This window comes from Nannospalax galili, unplaced genomic scaffold (assembly GCF_000622305.1).
Source record: "Nannospalax galili isolate Female #2095 unplaced genomic scaffold, S.galili_v1.0 scaffold44, whole genome shotgun sequence".
Lineage (NCBI taxonomy): Eukaryota > Metazoa > Chordata > Mammalia > Rodentia > Spalacidae > Nannospalax > Nannospalax galili.
The window spans coordinates 905,663-919,691 of record NW_008355789.1 but is presented as its reverse complement, the minus strand read 5'-3'; the positions used below and the strand labels follow the sequence as shown (position 1 = coordinate 919,691).

At 43.9% G+C, this 14,029-nt stretch overlaps 1 protein-coding gene across 3 annotated transcripts in view; it reads left to right on the top strand.

Moving 5' to 3' along the window:
* The window catches only part of St5 (suppression of tumorigenicity 5), a 183,158-nt gene that overhangs the window by 114,378 nt on the left and 54,751 nt on the right, over positions 1-14,029 (top strand). For all 3 annotated transcript variants that reach the window (XM_008853439.3, XM_029556283.1, XM_017803303.2), the window contains one exon: positions 8,286-8,390. In XM_008853439.3, the coding sequence (XP_008851661.1) occupies positions 8,317-8,390 (74 nt within the window). In that variant the 5' untranslated portion in view covers positions 8,286-8,316. The remainder of the gene's footprint in view (positions 1-8,285; positions 8,391-14,029) is intronic.

Sequence of the window (14,029 nt, the reverse complement as noted above, 5' to 3'; positions counted from 1 at the left end):
ATTTTATGTGTATGAGTGTATTGCCTGCATGTAAGTAAGTGCATCCATGTCTTGTGCAATGCTGGCAGAGGCATTGGAACTTCTGGAACTTACGGACAGTTGTTAGCTGCCATGTGGGTGCTGGGAATCAAACCCAGATCCTCTGGAAGAGCAGCCAGTGCTCTTAATGGCTGAGGCATGTCTCCAGCCCCTGGTTTATTTATTTTTATTCCATATGTATGAGTATTTTACTTGCATGTAGGTAAGTATACCACATATGTGCAGTACCCACAGAAGCAAGAAGAGGGTGTCAGATTCCCTGGAACTGCAGTTATAGATAATTGTGAGCCGACATATGGATGTTGAGAACAAAACTTGGGTCCTCTGCAAGAGCAACCAGTGCTCTTAACTACTGAGTTCTCTCTCTAGCCCTCCCCCCCAGTGCCCTTTCTTAAGCATTTGATGCTTATCCAATCACCCTGTACGCCCACTCACTTCCTTTCCCTTGCTTATTTCTAAGCACAGCAGAGCCAAAGACCCATCCTAATGCTGACCTTCCCTGTATGTAGGTGGGGGAGAGGGAGGTATGGGGAGGAAAGGATGCAGGATGCAACATCAAGAAGATTGGGGGAAAAGGGTCACAGTTATTTGTCAAGTTCCAAGCCTATTTCTAGGAGTTCTTTTTTCCATGTGAGAGCCAGACAGGACTAGGGTGGGTGGGGTTGGAGAGATGTGCATGGCTTCTTTTTGGGAGCAGGAGAGCTTTTCCATGCAGAATTCAGCAGAGGCCATCCTTGCTTCGGGAAGAATGTGCTGATGATGTAGGGATCCTGAAGACCCTGAAGTGCTGAGGATGAGGGTTAAGTCCTGGAGAGCAAAAGCTCATTCTGGTTCAGTTGCATTTGTTCAGCCTCTTGGGAAAGGAGTGTCAATATCAGTCACTGGGACTCTCAGAGGAAAATGAAAGGCTAGGCTCTCCTTGGGAAGCTGTATCTGTATCTCCTTGATCAGGGGCTATAGATGAGGAAGCAGTTGGTAAGTAGGCACAGAGCAGATGTTTGCTTGGCAGGATGAATGGGCAGGTGGACCCTGACTGTAACCAAGTTTCCATGCCACGCATGAGAGAAAGCTCAGGTTCCTTCGTTGCCATTTTTGTCCCTTGAGCTGCTCCTTACCCTGTAATCTCTACACAAAATTGATTGCCTAGGAAATTAGAGAGATGTAGGTGTCAGGAGAACTCCCACAGTTTAGAAGCTTCCTTTGTTAGGTTTTATAATGGGTGTGTATGTGTGTGTGTGCATGTGTGTGTGTGTGTGCATGTGCATGCACGTGTACACGGAGACCAGAGGTCTTCCTCAGTAGTTCTCCATCTTCTTTTCTTTTTTTTTTTTTTTGAGATAGGGACTCACTATGTTGTATCGCTGACTCACTATGTACCTCTGTAGAGCGCATAGAGAGCCTCCGGCCTCTGCCTCCTGAGTGCAGGGATTAAAGGAAAAATAAACAGATTTTTTGTTCTTTGATAGGAAGTTTCATTCTTAGAGGCTAGGTATCCCTGAGAAAGACCTCCCTTCAGAGATTGATCCCCAATCTATCCCTCTTGGAATTTAAAAGTTTAAATTATTGGGGTTTTTTTTTTTGGTTGTTGTTTTGTTTTGTTTTTTGTTTGTTTGTTTGTTTTTTGTCTTTTTGAGACAGGGTCTCCCTGTAGCCCCAGCTGTTCTGGAACTATGTAGACCAGGCTGGCCTTGAACTCACAGAGATCCGCCTGCCTCTGCCTTCCAAGTGCTGGGACTACAGGCTTGTGCCACCACGCCTGGCGCTTAAATTGTTTTTATTACTATTATTATTACTGTTATTATTATTGTGGGCCAGTGTGTGTGTGAGTGTGTGTGTGTGTGAGTGTGTGTGTGTGTGTGTGTGTGTGTGTGTGTATACATATGAATGTCATAGCATGGGTGTTGAGGTCAGAGGACAAATTTCAGGAGATGGCTTTCTCCTTCCACCTTTACATAGATTCTGGGCATGGAACTCAGATCATCATGCTTGCACTGTGAGCACCCACCTGTCTTGGACTTTTGAGTTCCCTCTGCTACTGTGGAGAAGGTTGGATTGTGTTGCCAGATAATCTGAACAAAAGCGGGAACCTTCAGAGGGTCTGGGGGTTTCAGGCAGCCAGGAGGCTGTGCCCTGCCCTGGCATAGGCGCCTCCTGCATTGCTCATGCCCTTTAGTTCAGGAGGTTTTGTGTGGTTGTTCTATGGCCTAGTTTCTCAACCCTTCCTGCTAGGATGCAAGTCCCAGAGGTGCACACTTGCCTGCCTGCGGGCTGGGGAAGTTGGCCTGGTGGAGGCAGAGGGCTGGGAGTGCCAGTGCCGCACTCTGGATGGGCCACTTGTGCTCAGCTCTGACCAGATACTACTGCACAAAAATGGTGATTGTTTTGGCAGATTTTCTAATCTTTCAACAGAAGCTAGAATTGGAATTTTTATTTCTACCTAACTTCTTGAATGTTTGACAACTAATTCAGATTATTGAAAAACAAAGGAAAAGCCAAATGAGACCTGCCCTTGTCTTGTGGACCACAAGTTTATGACTTCCAGTATAAATCCTTTTCCCAGGAGTTTGGAAGTGAGGACAAAGCAAGGAAAGACATGGCTGGCTACCAGCGTGGGTGGCAGGAAGCGCTGTTTTAAAATATAGGGAGCCTTGGAGTGCTTGAGGACTGAGGACGCTTTTAAGATGAGGTTCCTATTTCTTTGCTGTTGAGGGCCAGTGATTCTCTTCAGGGTTAGAGCAACTACGGGCGGGAGAGGAAGGCTGGAGGAGGAAGAGGTGTCCGTCTCTCCTCTGTTCCCAGCTGGGTAACTTCTTGGGAAGGTGGTGAGTAGTGACTTCTCAGATCTTCCCAGATCCTTACCATGTTGCAGGACAAATGGCTTTCACACTTTAGGGTGTATAAGACTAGTCTAAAATGCTCATTAGATATGCGCTTTCCTAGTCCTATCTCCACAGATTCCCATTCATTTAGCTGGTGGAGGTAGGGACTGAGACTCTGCATTTTTAATAAGCCCCCATCGGTCTTAAAGAAAGTAGACAGTAAAGGCAGGTAGATCTAGGCCACAATCCTGCCGTGTCCCTTCACTGGATTTGTGATCTTGGACCAGCCATTTAATGACCCTGTAGTTAAATTTCGTAGTTGGAAATTAAGGCTGTATTATGTCTACCTCACAGAATGATAAGCATTGCATTAGAACACCCCTGAAGCCAAAATGGAGTTCTAACTTGGAGCTGGGGCCCCAGTACAAGCCACTTGGGTCCCAATTCCTGCCTTTTACTTATTAGTCATGTGACTTGAATGACTTGTTCCCTTCTTTGTCTCTTCATATCCTTTATAAAATGAGTCAATAATAATAATAATAATAATACCACCCACTTCACAGGGTTGTCCAAAGGATTACATGGTTTAATAGATGTGAAATACTTGTAACCTTAGCTATTATAATTACAGATTATATAGGGAATCTAGCTGCATGTGTGTTAATAAACAGCTCAGTTTTGCTTTAGATTCTCTTCCTATGAATAACAAGAATTATGAGACCTTTCTGACATCTACTTTTTAACCAACTTTTCTCCCTTGAGAGCTGCAAGGCAGGGCCATCTTAGCATTTTTGTTGTAGCTTACTGTGTGGTGCCTGGCGTAGGTAAAACGAATTGAATGGCAATGCCAGGGAATGTGAAAATGATTCAGGCTCAGGAACTGAGAGGGTGTCTTTCAAATATCCAGAGAAGCATGATCTGGGAGAAAAACCACGTGTTAAACTTCTTTGTGTCTGACACAATGATTATTGCAGGTCGGGTATGCTGTTACCGGTGCTGTTATTTTGATAAAGGAAGTCTTTGAAACTCATGCAAAGTCACACAACCAGCAGCTGATGGCAGGATTGGGTGCAGTTATCTGACTATATCAGGTGTTTTCCTACTGTGTCTCAGGTGCCTGGGACACTCCAGTGGTACCTTACTGTTTCTTTGAAATGGATTATAACTCTTCAAACAATCATCTGTAGTTTGTTAGAGATAGGTTCTTCAGAAACTGGTGATTGTTAATTGAAGGGATCCCCCACTCACCCCCAGTATGCTGTTTCTGCCTAGGCTTAGCCGTGGATGGATGGGCCTTCACAAGAGCGTACCAACTTTTCATTCCCCTTGCTTCTGTTGGGCATTTTCATCTCTTTTGAATGTCTTCTTTTGTTAACCTGACTAGCTAGGTACCCAGCTAAACATAGAGAGGAGGGCTGGTGAGATGATGCTTGCCACCAAGCCTGACAATCTGTGTTCAGTCCCTGGAACCCACATGGTATAAGGAGAGAACAGACTCCAAAAGTTGTCCTGTGTCCCTGCTCCGCCCCCCCCAGTAGAGTATAGAGGCAAGCCTGAGGCTGCTCTTGGAGCAGTGGGAGAAGCATTATGTCCCAGAAAGCCAGCATGCTATGAGCATTCAAGCTAAGCTTTGGGTGTAAGCGGCAAGCCTACTCTTCTCCTTCTCAAACCCCAAGCTGTCTGTCTTCTTGCCCTGGTAGACTGGCCAGAGTACAAGTTGCAGGAGGATGGTGCATTGGCATCTCTGTTCTAACTTAGTAGCTCCTTCCTGCCACTTTTGAGGATGGCAGCGTCTGTCTTCTTGCCCTGGTAGACTGGCCAGAGTACAAGTTGCAGGAGGATGATGGTGCATTGGCATCTCTGTTCTAACTTAGTAGCTCCTTCCTGCCACTTTTGAGGATGGCAGCAACTGCTCTCTTGTATGACCAACTCCCTGCTGTGGGCTGAGGAGCACTTTTTTTCTGTTCCTCTCTGTTACATCATGCTAGAAAATTTCTTCTTATCTCACCCAAATGTCAGAGTCAGCTACATTTTTTCTTTTCACTAGTTGGCTGAGTGTTCACCTACATAACTATACAACAGCATTTTAGAGCGGGAAACGCTGGAGATTCAGAGAAAGAAACGTGTTTTTCATCATATTCTTTAAATATGCTTCAGTTTCTGGTCTTTCTACACAACTTCTGCCTCTTCCCTAAGGGCCTGCCCTGGAAAAAACAGAGCATGCTGGGTGTTAAATTGATGGGTGGCGATAGTTACTGTGATCATTGCAACCATGGGCACAAAGTTGATTCTTTGTACCACTGAGCTCCCTGAGGACCCAGAGAGCTGGCCTGACAGAGCTTCTGGGGCTGCCTCTTCGTCCTCCATGTTTCACACAGAGCCATATGCAAGCTCTTAACTAGGCATGGGGCTGGTGATAGTGTACGAGTGATAAATGACTCTTCATCATTCCCAATGTTACACTGTACACCGAAGTTTGCAAAGCTACATTCCTTCAGCAAGTAGGGAAGACTTTTCTCTGCTTTAGAAAGGTTGAAAGTAAAGCTCACTATTGGTTTTCTTTTTAAATTTTTTCTTTTTTATTACATTCATTCATTGATTATGTGTGCATTTGCATAGTGCACATATGGTCAGAGAGCAACTTTGGGGAGCTGGTTCTTTCCTTCCACAGTATGGGTCCCAGGGATTGAACTCAGTTCATCAGAGTTGGCAGTATGTGGCACCTTTACCTGCTGAGCTGTCTTGCCAGTCCATTTTTTCAAAAGCACCTGCAGAATTCATCTTGGAGGAACGTTGAACTGGTGTTCCTGCTTGCTGCTGGTCCTTAACTGTGCTGGATACTTTCCTCTTCCCAAGTACCAGTCTATCCACTATCTCCAACACTGTCTCCAGGCTGGCTGTGAAGTTGAAGATGACCTTGAACTTCTGGTCCACCTGTCTCTACCACCCAAGACCTGGGATTACAGACATGCACCACCACACCTAGTGCTGAGGACTGAACTCAGGGCCTCCCTCATGCATGCTAAGCAGGCATGCTACCAACGGCGTTACGTTCCCCAGCCTGTTTTTCCTTGTTTTTCTTTTCTTTCTTGTCCCCACTTTAAAATTTGAGCTGTAGACAGGTCATTTGCACATCTCTTTAATCCCAGCACTTGAGAAGCAGAAGTAGGTAGAGCTCTATGTGTTCAAAGCCAGCCTGGTCTACATAGTGAATTCCGGACCAGCCAAAGCTACATGGTGAGACCCTGTCTCATAAACAAAAACAACTTGCTATTTATTATTACATTTAATTCTTAATTAATTTATTTATTATTTGTTTGTTTGTATATGTGCACACACATATGCATGTGCATGCATATCCCACTATGCATGTGTGGAAGTCAGAGGACAACTTGGCAGAAGTCAGCTCTGTCTTTCTACCGTGTGTGTCCTGAGGAGTGAACTCAGGTCACCAGGCTTGATGGCAAGTGCCTTTACCCCCTGAGCTATTTTTCTGGCCCCAATTTTGATTTTTAAATATGAGGTCAGCCAAATGATTCACTGGGTAAAGAGACCTGCTACCAAGCCTGACGACCCGAGTTCAATCCCTGGGATTCACATGGTGGAAGGAGAGGACTCCCATCAAATTGTCCTCTGACATTCACGTATGCACTATGGCATTCACATGTGCATACCCACATACATACACATGCACACATATTCAGATAAAATAAATAATGTAATAAAATTAGCAAAAACTTTTTAAAGAATTATATTGATTTTTGTATCCTGTAAACTATCTTGAACTTACTATGTTAGTCAGTTTTGATTTATTGAGACAAAAATAGCAGAAAAATTTATAAGGAAGAAAGGTTTATTTTGGCTCATGGTTTCAGACATTTTAGTGCGTGGTCACTTTGGTCCTGTGGAGGTATAATAATATATCATGGTGGAAACACATGGCAGAGGAGACCTGTTCACCTCAAGGAAGGGGCCAGTGGCCAGTATCCCCTTCAAGGGCACACCCACAATGGTCTAACTTTCCCTAGGTCCCACTTCTAAAGGTTTTACTACCTCCAGTGGCACCACTAGCCTCCAACACATGGGCTTTTGAGGAATGATCAAGATCAAAACTGTGTTGTTCACTTACTAGTTTAATGGATTTTTTTTTTGTGAAGTCCTTGGAATTTTCTAACATACAAAATCATGCCATCTGCAAAATAATTTTATCTCTACCTTTCCAGATTGAATGTACCCTTAAATTCTAATTTTTATTTTCATTTCATATTTTATTTGCTATAAAATAATACTCCTTAAAGGATGGTTCTTTTGGTTGTTGATAACATATTAGCTAGCTGTGTATGGTACATGGATGACAATTGTTTTTTTAGTTTGTAAATATTTAAATACCTTATATATATTTTATTCCTGTGGTATTAAGAAAATATGATTATTACTTCTAGCTCCCAATTGTATGGTGTCTTTTTAGGTGTCACATTATCAGAATTGTCTTCCATGGACATCCTCTATGTCACATACCACACCCTCTTTATCCTCTGTCCTTCACCCAGACTCCACACTCCTTTCCCCCGACCCCCCAGTTCTTTTTTCCCAAATTTTTTTTTTTTTTTTTTTTTTTTGTCTTTTTGAGACAGGGTCTCTCTGTAGCTCCAGCTGGCTTGGAATTCGCTATATAGACCAGACTGGCCTTGAACTCACAGAGATCCACCTGCCTCTGCCTCCCTGAGTGCTCCAACTAAAGGCATATGCCACTACAGCCAGCCCTGCCTAATATCTTAAACACAAACTACACTGTGTGCTACCCTCTGGGATGTGAGCTCATGAGGACAGGCTTTATTCTTCACTGGATCACCATTTGCCTTGGGGAGAGTTGCTCAGTAAATAAGATTTATCGCATAGAACAAGGCAAACTTCTTTTTGTAAAAAAGGATGTTTCAAATTTATCTACAAATAATGAATAGTAGGACAGGAGATAAGAAAATTTGGCAAAAATTCTTAATGCTGTGTGTAATTATAATATTTTGGGAAACTTTAGAAATGAGAGATTGAGTTGGATTTTTTAATTTTTATTTTCAAAAACCATTTTCTGTTAGGCAACAAATGATCTTCTAGCACCAGGTGTGGTAGTAGACACCTTTAATCCCGGCACTCGGGAGGCAGAGGCAGAGATCTCTGTGAGTTCAAGGCCAGCCTGGTCTACATAGAGTTCCAGACCAGCTGGAGCTACGGGGAGACTTTGTCTCAAAAAAAAAAAAAAAAAAAAAAAATCTACCTTGCAGACTTGCCTGCCACAAGCCAGGGGTGGGAAAGTGGATTCTGTCTCTTGCCACAGAAACCCTTCTGGGCATGGTGGTTCATCTAGAAGATGTCTAAAGTGTTCCTGGCTGCCTGTGGAAACTTTGCTTACAGGCTCTGTCTTCTTTGCAGGGCTCTGGGTTTGCAGAGAGCAGACGTGACCATGACTGCCAACAAGAATTCCAGCATCACCCATGGAGCCGGAGGCACTAAGGCGCCTCGGGAGACTCTGAGCAGGTGGGTTAGGGGAGCATCTCTGGGGGATGGCATGTTTCACCCATGGAGCTGGAGGCACTAAGGCTCCTCGGGGGACCCTGAGCAGGTGGGTAGGGGAGCACCTCTGGGGGATGGCATGTTTCACCCATGGAGCTGGAGGTACTAAGGCTCCTCGGGGGACCCTGAGCAGGTGGGTAGGGGAGCACCTCTGGGGGATGGCATTCAGGGTCTGCCACATGGCCTGGGTTGTGGGTCGAATCCCTGCCAAGTGTAAACAGTTATCATATGACTGCTCAGCATCTGTGTGACTTGTCTAGGCTAGTTTGTCCTGACCATTAGGCAGAAGTCTCCTCTGATCTAGCATTTTCTAGTTCATAAGTCTCTACAAGAAAAGTTCTGCTTTGTGCTGGGGGTGGGGGTGATAGCTAGCATTCTGGGAATGGGACAGCAAGAAGCAACTGGTGTTCTTTCACCTGTCACATTTTTCCAAGGTGGGGACATCTTGGAGCCTGGGCCTAAGCTAGACTGGACTGTTGTGAGGCACTTGACTGCATTGAGATAGTGGTGGGTGGACAGGCAGTTTACTCATGCTAGCACAATTCCAAGCAGAAATTCAGACTGTAATAGCTTAGGCCTGGCTATAAAGGAAACAATTTGGGGAATCTTATTGTATTATTGTTTTTTTTTCATGACAAATGAATATATTTTATTTAACATCATATTTAGTGGATAAATAATACGGATGCACTGTTACCTAAATTTGCTTTTGTTTACTTAAATGATTCCCTATAGCCTTCCATTTTTTTTCTTTAAAAAAAAACTTTTCTATGGCCCGCCCCCCATGCATCCTTAATTATTTCCTCAGGATAATTTCAAAAAATTAAAATTATTTATTGTATACATTTTAATATTTTTGATACATATGACGTAAAAAGTGAAAGGCCCTTCTTTAAGGACAACCACAACTAAAGTGAATTTTTGTCAGGTGTTTTTTTATATATCCTAACATAGCGTTATATGACCATAGCTGTCTTTTGAAACAGAAGAATAGATTGTACCTTAACTGTAGCAAGTGCTTGCTTGCCAAAGGTATTTTGGTTGTTTTCATACTATTTTATATAATTCTGCCTCATTATCTGAAGCAGAGTTGTACTGTGTGGTATGTGGTGATTTACCCCTTTTTCTGTTGAAGCTATTGTTTGTTCTTTGAGACAAGGTCTCATTATGTAGCCCCAGCTGGCCTGGAACTTACTATGTAGACCAGGCTGGCCTCCATCTCATAGCCATTTGCTTGCCTCCTTTTCCAAAATGCTGGGATTAAATGCTACCACGCCTGGTTACTTGAGGAATTTTAGTCAGTGTCTAATCTATTCTGGTTTTGTCATTTTTTTTAAAGATAAGAATATAAGATTGTAGAAAATCCATGGGTTTTGGAATTTTACAGAACTGGGTTCAAATTTAAGCTCTAAATGCTTAACCAGATAGTGAGATCTCAGAACATTTTCTGGTGCCCTCCAAACGCATCTATAAAATTACAGTAATAATAATGTCAAACTTCCAGAGTTGTTATGAGAGTTTAGTGTGAGAGAATTATGTCCATGTTCACTGTAGTTACTGGCATAAAGCCTCTGGAATATGGCGGCTTCTTCCCTGTGATATGATAAAAATTGTCCAGAACAGGGATACAGATGCATGGCTCTCTTCAGTGCTTCTTGGGACCTGGCCTAGGCTGCACACTGGCATCCTGGAACTGCCAGTCTTCTTATTAAAGCCACAGGTGTTCTGACTGCGCCTTCTGCAGAAATTCAATGGGTGGATTTGGCTTGTAGGCCCTCCACCACTAGGACAGGGTGAGAATGCTAAGCTGTGCGTGGGACTGGACTAGCCTTTTCCTAATGTCTGGGCTGTGCAGTCCTCAGGTTTGGCTGGAGGTGGCAGTGGATGTTTAGTTTGCTCAGATTTGGTGTCCAGATCTGGCTGGTTAAGTAAGAACCCAGCATGCAGCCTGTGGGGAGTGACCAGCCTGAATGAGGCAGAGGTTCCCCACACCATACATGCAGGACCTGACTTGGTACAATCTAATGGACCATGCCAACCTCACAGGGATTGGTAGGCTTTAAAAGGCTTGTTAGGTATGTAAGAGCTTTGAACTTGGCCAAATAAGCTGTGTCCTCAGCAAAACCAGTAAGAACTGGTCTCTGAACTGAACTCTTTGAAGGCATTTGGTGACCAAAACAGAAATAGGCCTAGATCTCAGTCTCCCTCTTCACGTGGCTGAGCTCTCACCACCCTGGTGGCATCTTGCTCCTCAGTGTGCATGTGTGTCATCTTGATACCATATGTACACACACACACACACACACACGCACGCACACATGCACATGCAGGTGTCACACACTTTTGACCTAAACTTACACTGAACATAGCATTGAATTTGCAGACCTCCTGCCACAGCCTCCTGTGTGCTGGGATTATAGGCATGCACCACTACACATGGCCTCACTTAAAACTGTCAGACTACAATAGGAGTGAAATAAACACATATGATTGTATAGTGCTAGTCTTAATCTTAAAGAAATAGTATATTTAATAGTATGTTTAGAAATTTGTGGTTTGTCATCCCAGCAGCCTTCAACTCCTTTTAAACATTGATTTTTTAAAAAAGATCTCTTTATTTTTATGTATGTGTATGTGTCAGTGTGTTAGTATGCGCACATGTGTGCAGGTATCACAGAGTCCAGAAGAGGGCGTTGGTTATCCTGCAGCTGAAGTTATAGGCAGTTGTGTGCTGAGACCTGAACTCAAGTCCTCTGCAAGAACAGTATGTGCTCTTAACCACCGATCCATCTCTCCAGCCCCAGATTCTTCTGACTTCCACCATACTAGGGTTGGGAGGGTGCAGGATATGTGGTATTTACATTACATTGCAAAGCAGAATCAGGACTGCTGACACATTTCCCGGTTTCTATTTGGAATACACGCCTACATGTTTCTAAATGTTTTCAGAAATTGCTTTTCCTTTAGCTTCCCAGTGTGCCTGCCATCCAAACATGCTGCCTAGTGTTTGTAAATATTCCTGCCTCAGATGTGCCTTAAAAAGCATCTTTCCAGGGGCTGGAGAGATGGCTCAGTGGTTAAGAGCACTGACTGCTCTTGCAGAAGACCTGGGTTCGATTCCCAGCACCCACATGGCGGCTACGAATGGTCCTTAACTCCAGTTCCAGGGGAATTCAAAACCCTCTTCTGACCTCCGCGGCATTGCACGACACGGTTGCACTCATATGCATGCATGCAGTACACTCATACACATAAAAGAAAAATTAAATTAAAAAAAAAATCTCTCCAGCCTCCCTCCTGCATCGTCCCTTCCTGCCATATTTCTGCTCCTTTCTTTCCCTCCCTTTTTGGGAACTTGACTTTTGGCATCAAGTACAGACCCCTGTGGCTTTCTGCAGCCTTCACTTAGAGGCCACCCCTGAATAGGAGGTGTGGTTTAGACACCGTGATCTGGTGGATTCTCTGGCTGCCTTCCCCTCAGCCATTATCTCAGTGTATCTGGACTGGATGAAGCAGATCACTGGTTCATTTAGGAAGTCACTGTCAGTGAACTCTGAGGGTACTCCTGGGTACCAGGCTCTGGCTGAACACTGGGGAAGAAAGAGGATGATCTCATCAAGGCGTTTACAACTTGACTGATGTTCTTAGCCTCTGAACATCCTAATCTGACTTTTCAATAGATTGTTGGCAATGATTTGGGGCCCTTTTATCACAGCCAGCTCAGGAGTGCAAAGAGCGGTATAACTTGGGGTGGACAGAAGTTTGATTGGAAAGGGCCAGCCTTACAAAGCTGAATGTTGATCCCCTGGCTACTTTGGGGATGTTCACATCATGCATGTGAATGCAGTGGAACCCAGTAATACTAAAAGTCATTTGTAGCTAGCTTCGGAGCCGGGAAGCTCTAGCATCTGAGGACCTGGTGTTGATGGGCATATGGGACCCTGTCCAAATGTCCAGATATGTATTTGCAAGGCTTTATCCTTGACTTGCATAAGGCTTGCGCATGTGCTACCACTAAGCCAGTCTGAGTTAAAGATCGTGGATTCCATTACCTTGGTTTTTATAGGTGTTTTGCTAATTTATTCCCTTTCTTTTCCTTTGAAGGCCAGTCTTGATTTGGCAGGCGCCTATAGGAGGAGGAAATCTAAGCCTTTTCATTTGACCACTTAAATTTTGTTCTTTGCTGTGTCCTGGTCTCTGGGAATAGGTTTCCTTTTCTCTTGGTTGATGAGGCCTGTGAACACACTGCCTCACCTGCCAGTTACCCTCCTTTGCAAGTCCCTCCTGCTCTAACTTGGGAGTAGGATCCTCAGAGGTCTTCTGAATTCCTGAGGTCATATTGTTTGGGTGCAGATTGCCCTGGGTGGGACTACAAGCAGCTTGGTGACTTGAGACCAGGAAATGTCCTATTGAAAGCTGACTCAGCTGCTTTGATGGGGTGAACTTGGCCACTTGCTGCCCTCTGATTTCACTTGCACAGTAAGACCTGGCAGGCCGCTGGACCTTCTCCCAAAAGACTTAAAGATTTCCTTGACAGCTTTTTCACTCTGAAACTAGTGCCTGGCTCATTGCAACTGGAAATAAAGCTGCCAGTCTCATGTTTGGTGACCTCGCTTCTGGTTGGAGGTGTGGGAAACCTGGATATCTATAGGAATTGTCAACTTCTTGAGGACAAGAACTTTGACTTCCATCTCGGTTCCCAGAGCCTGGAGCAGTGCCTGGCTCATAGGAGATGTGGTCTATCTGTTGGTCACTCAACTAGTGGCTGGGAGGGCAGCCTCCTTAGGGAGCATAGGCCTCTGGTAATGCTCTAATGGGTCTTCTAAACTTTGACCACTCTCCCTATCTACTCTGTAGATTCTTTGAAAAGAGGGCTTGGAGCTCATTCATTCCAACTTACTTGATTTACTCATTTGAAAACAGAGGCACAGAGAAGAGGAAGTATTCCTCAAGGACAAAGAGCCAGTGGGAGGAAGAACTCAATCTTCTTTCTTTTTTTTTTAAATCATTAAAAAAAATTTTTTTAATAACTATATGATTAGAAGAAGCATTTCATTACAGCTTTAACATATTCACTAACACACTCCAGAGCAAGAGTACAAGTGGCTGTAAGTTTCTAGGTTCACAGTTGAATTAATAGTTATACAATATTGAACTCAGTATAAGCCTTGTAAGACATAAAATTGAATGAGTTTTTAACCTTTGAAAAAGATATCCGCCAGGCGTGGTAGCACTCACCTTTAATCCCAGCACTTGGGAGGCAGAGGCAGGTGGATCTCTGTGAGTTCAAGGCCAGCCTGGTCTACATAGTGAGTTCCAAGACAGCTGGGGCTACAGGGAGACTCTGTCTCAAAAAGACCAAAAAACAAACAAACAAACAAACAAAAAACTCCATTTCATTTTAGAATATATTGTTCCTTGCAGAAAGACTCATTGTTTTTGCTACTAACACTGAGATGTTGGCACATGCATCTCTAATCTGTATATATCTGATTATTACTAGTCATAATCGGTTGCACTTGGATCCTTGGTGCCTGTGTATGTCTATAAAGTCATTGGGTAGATTTCAATGGTAATGTTCATCACCTCTACTGATTAACATA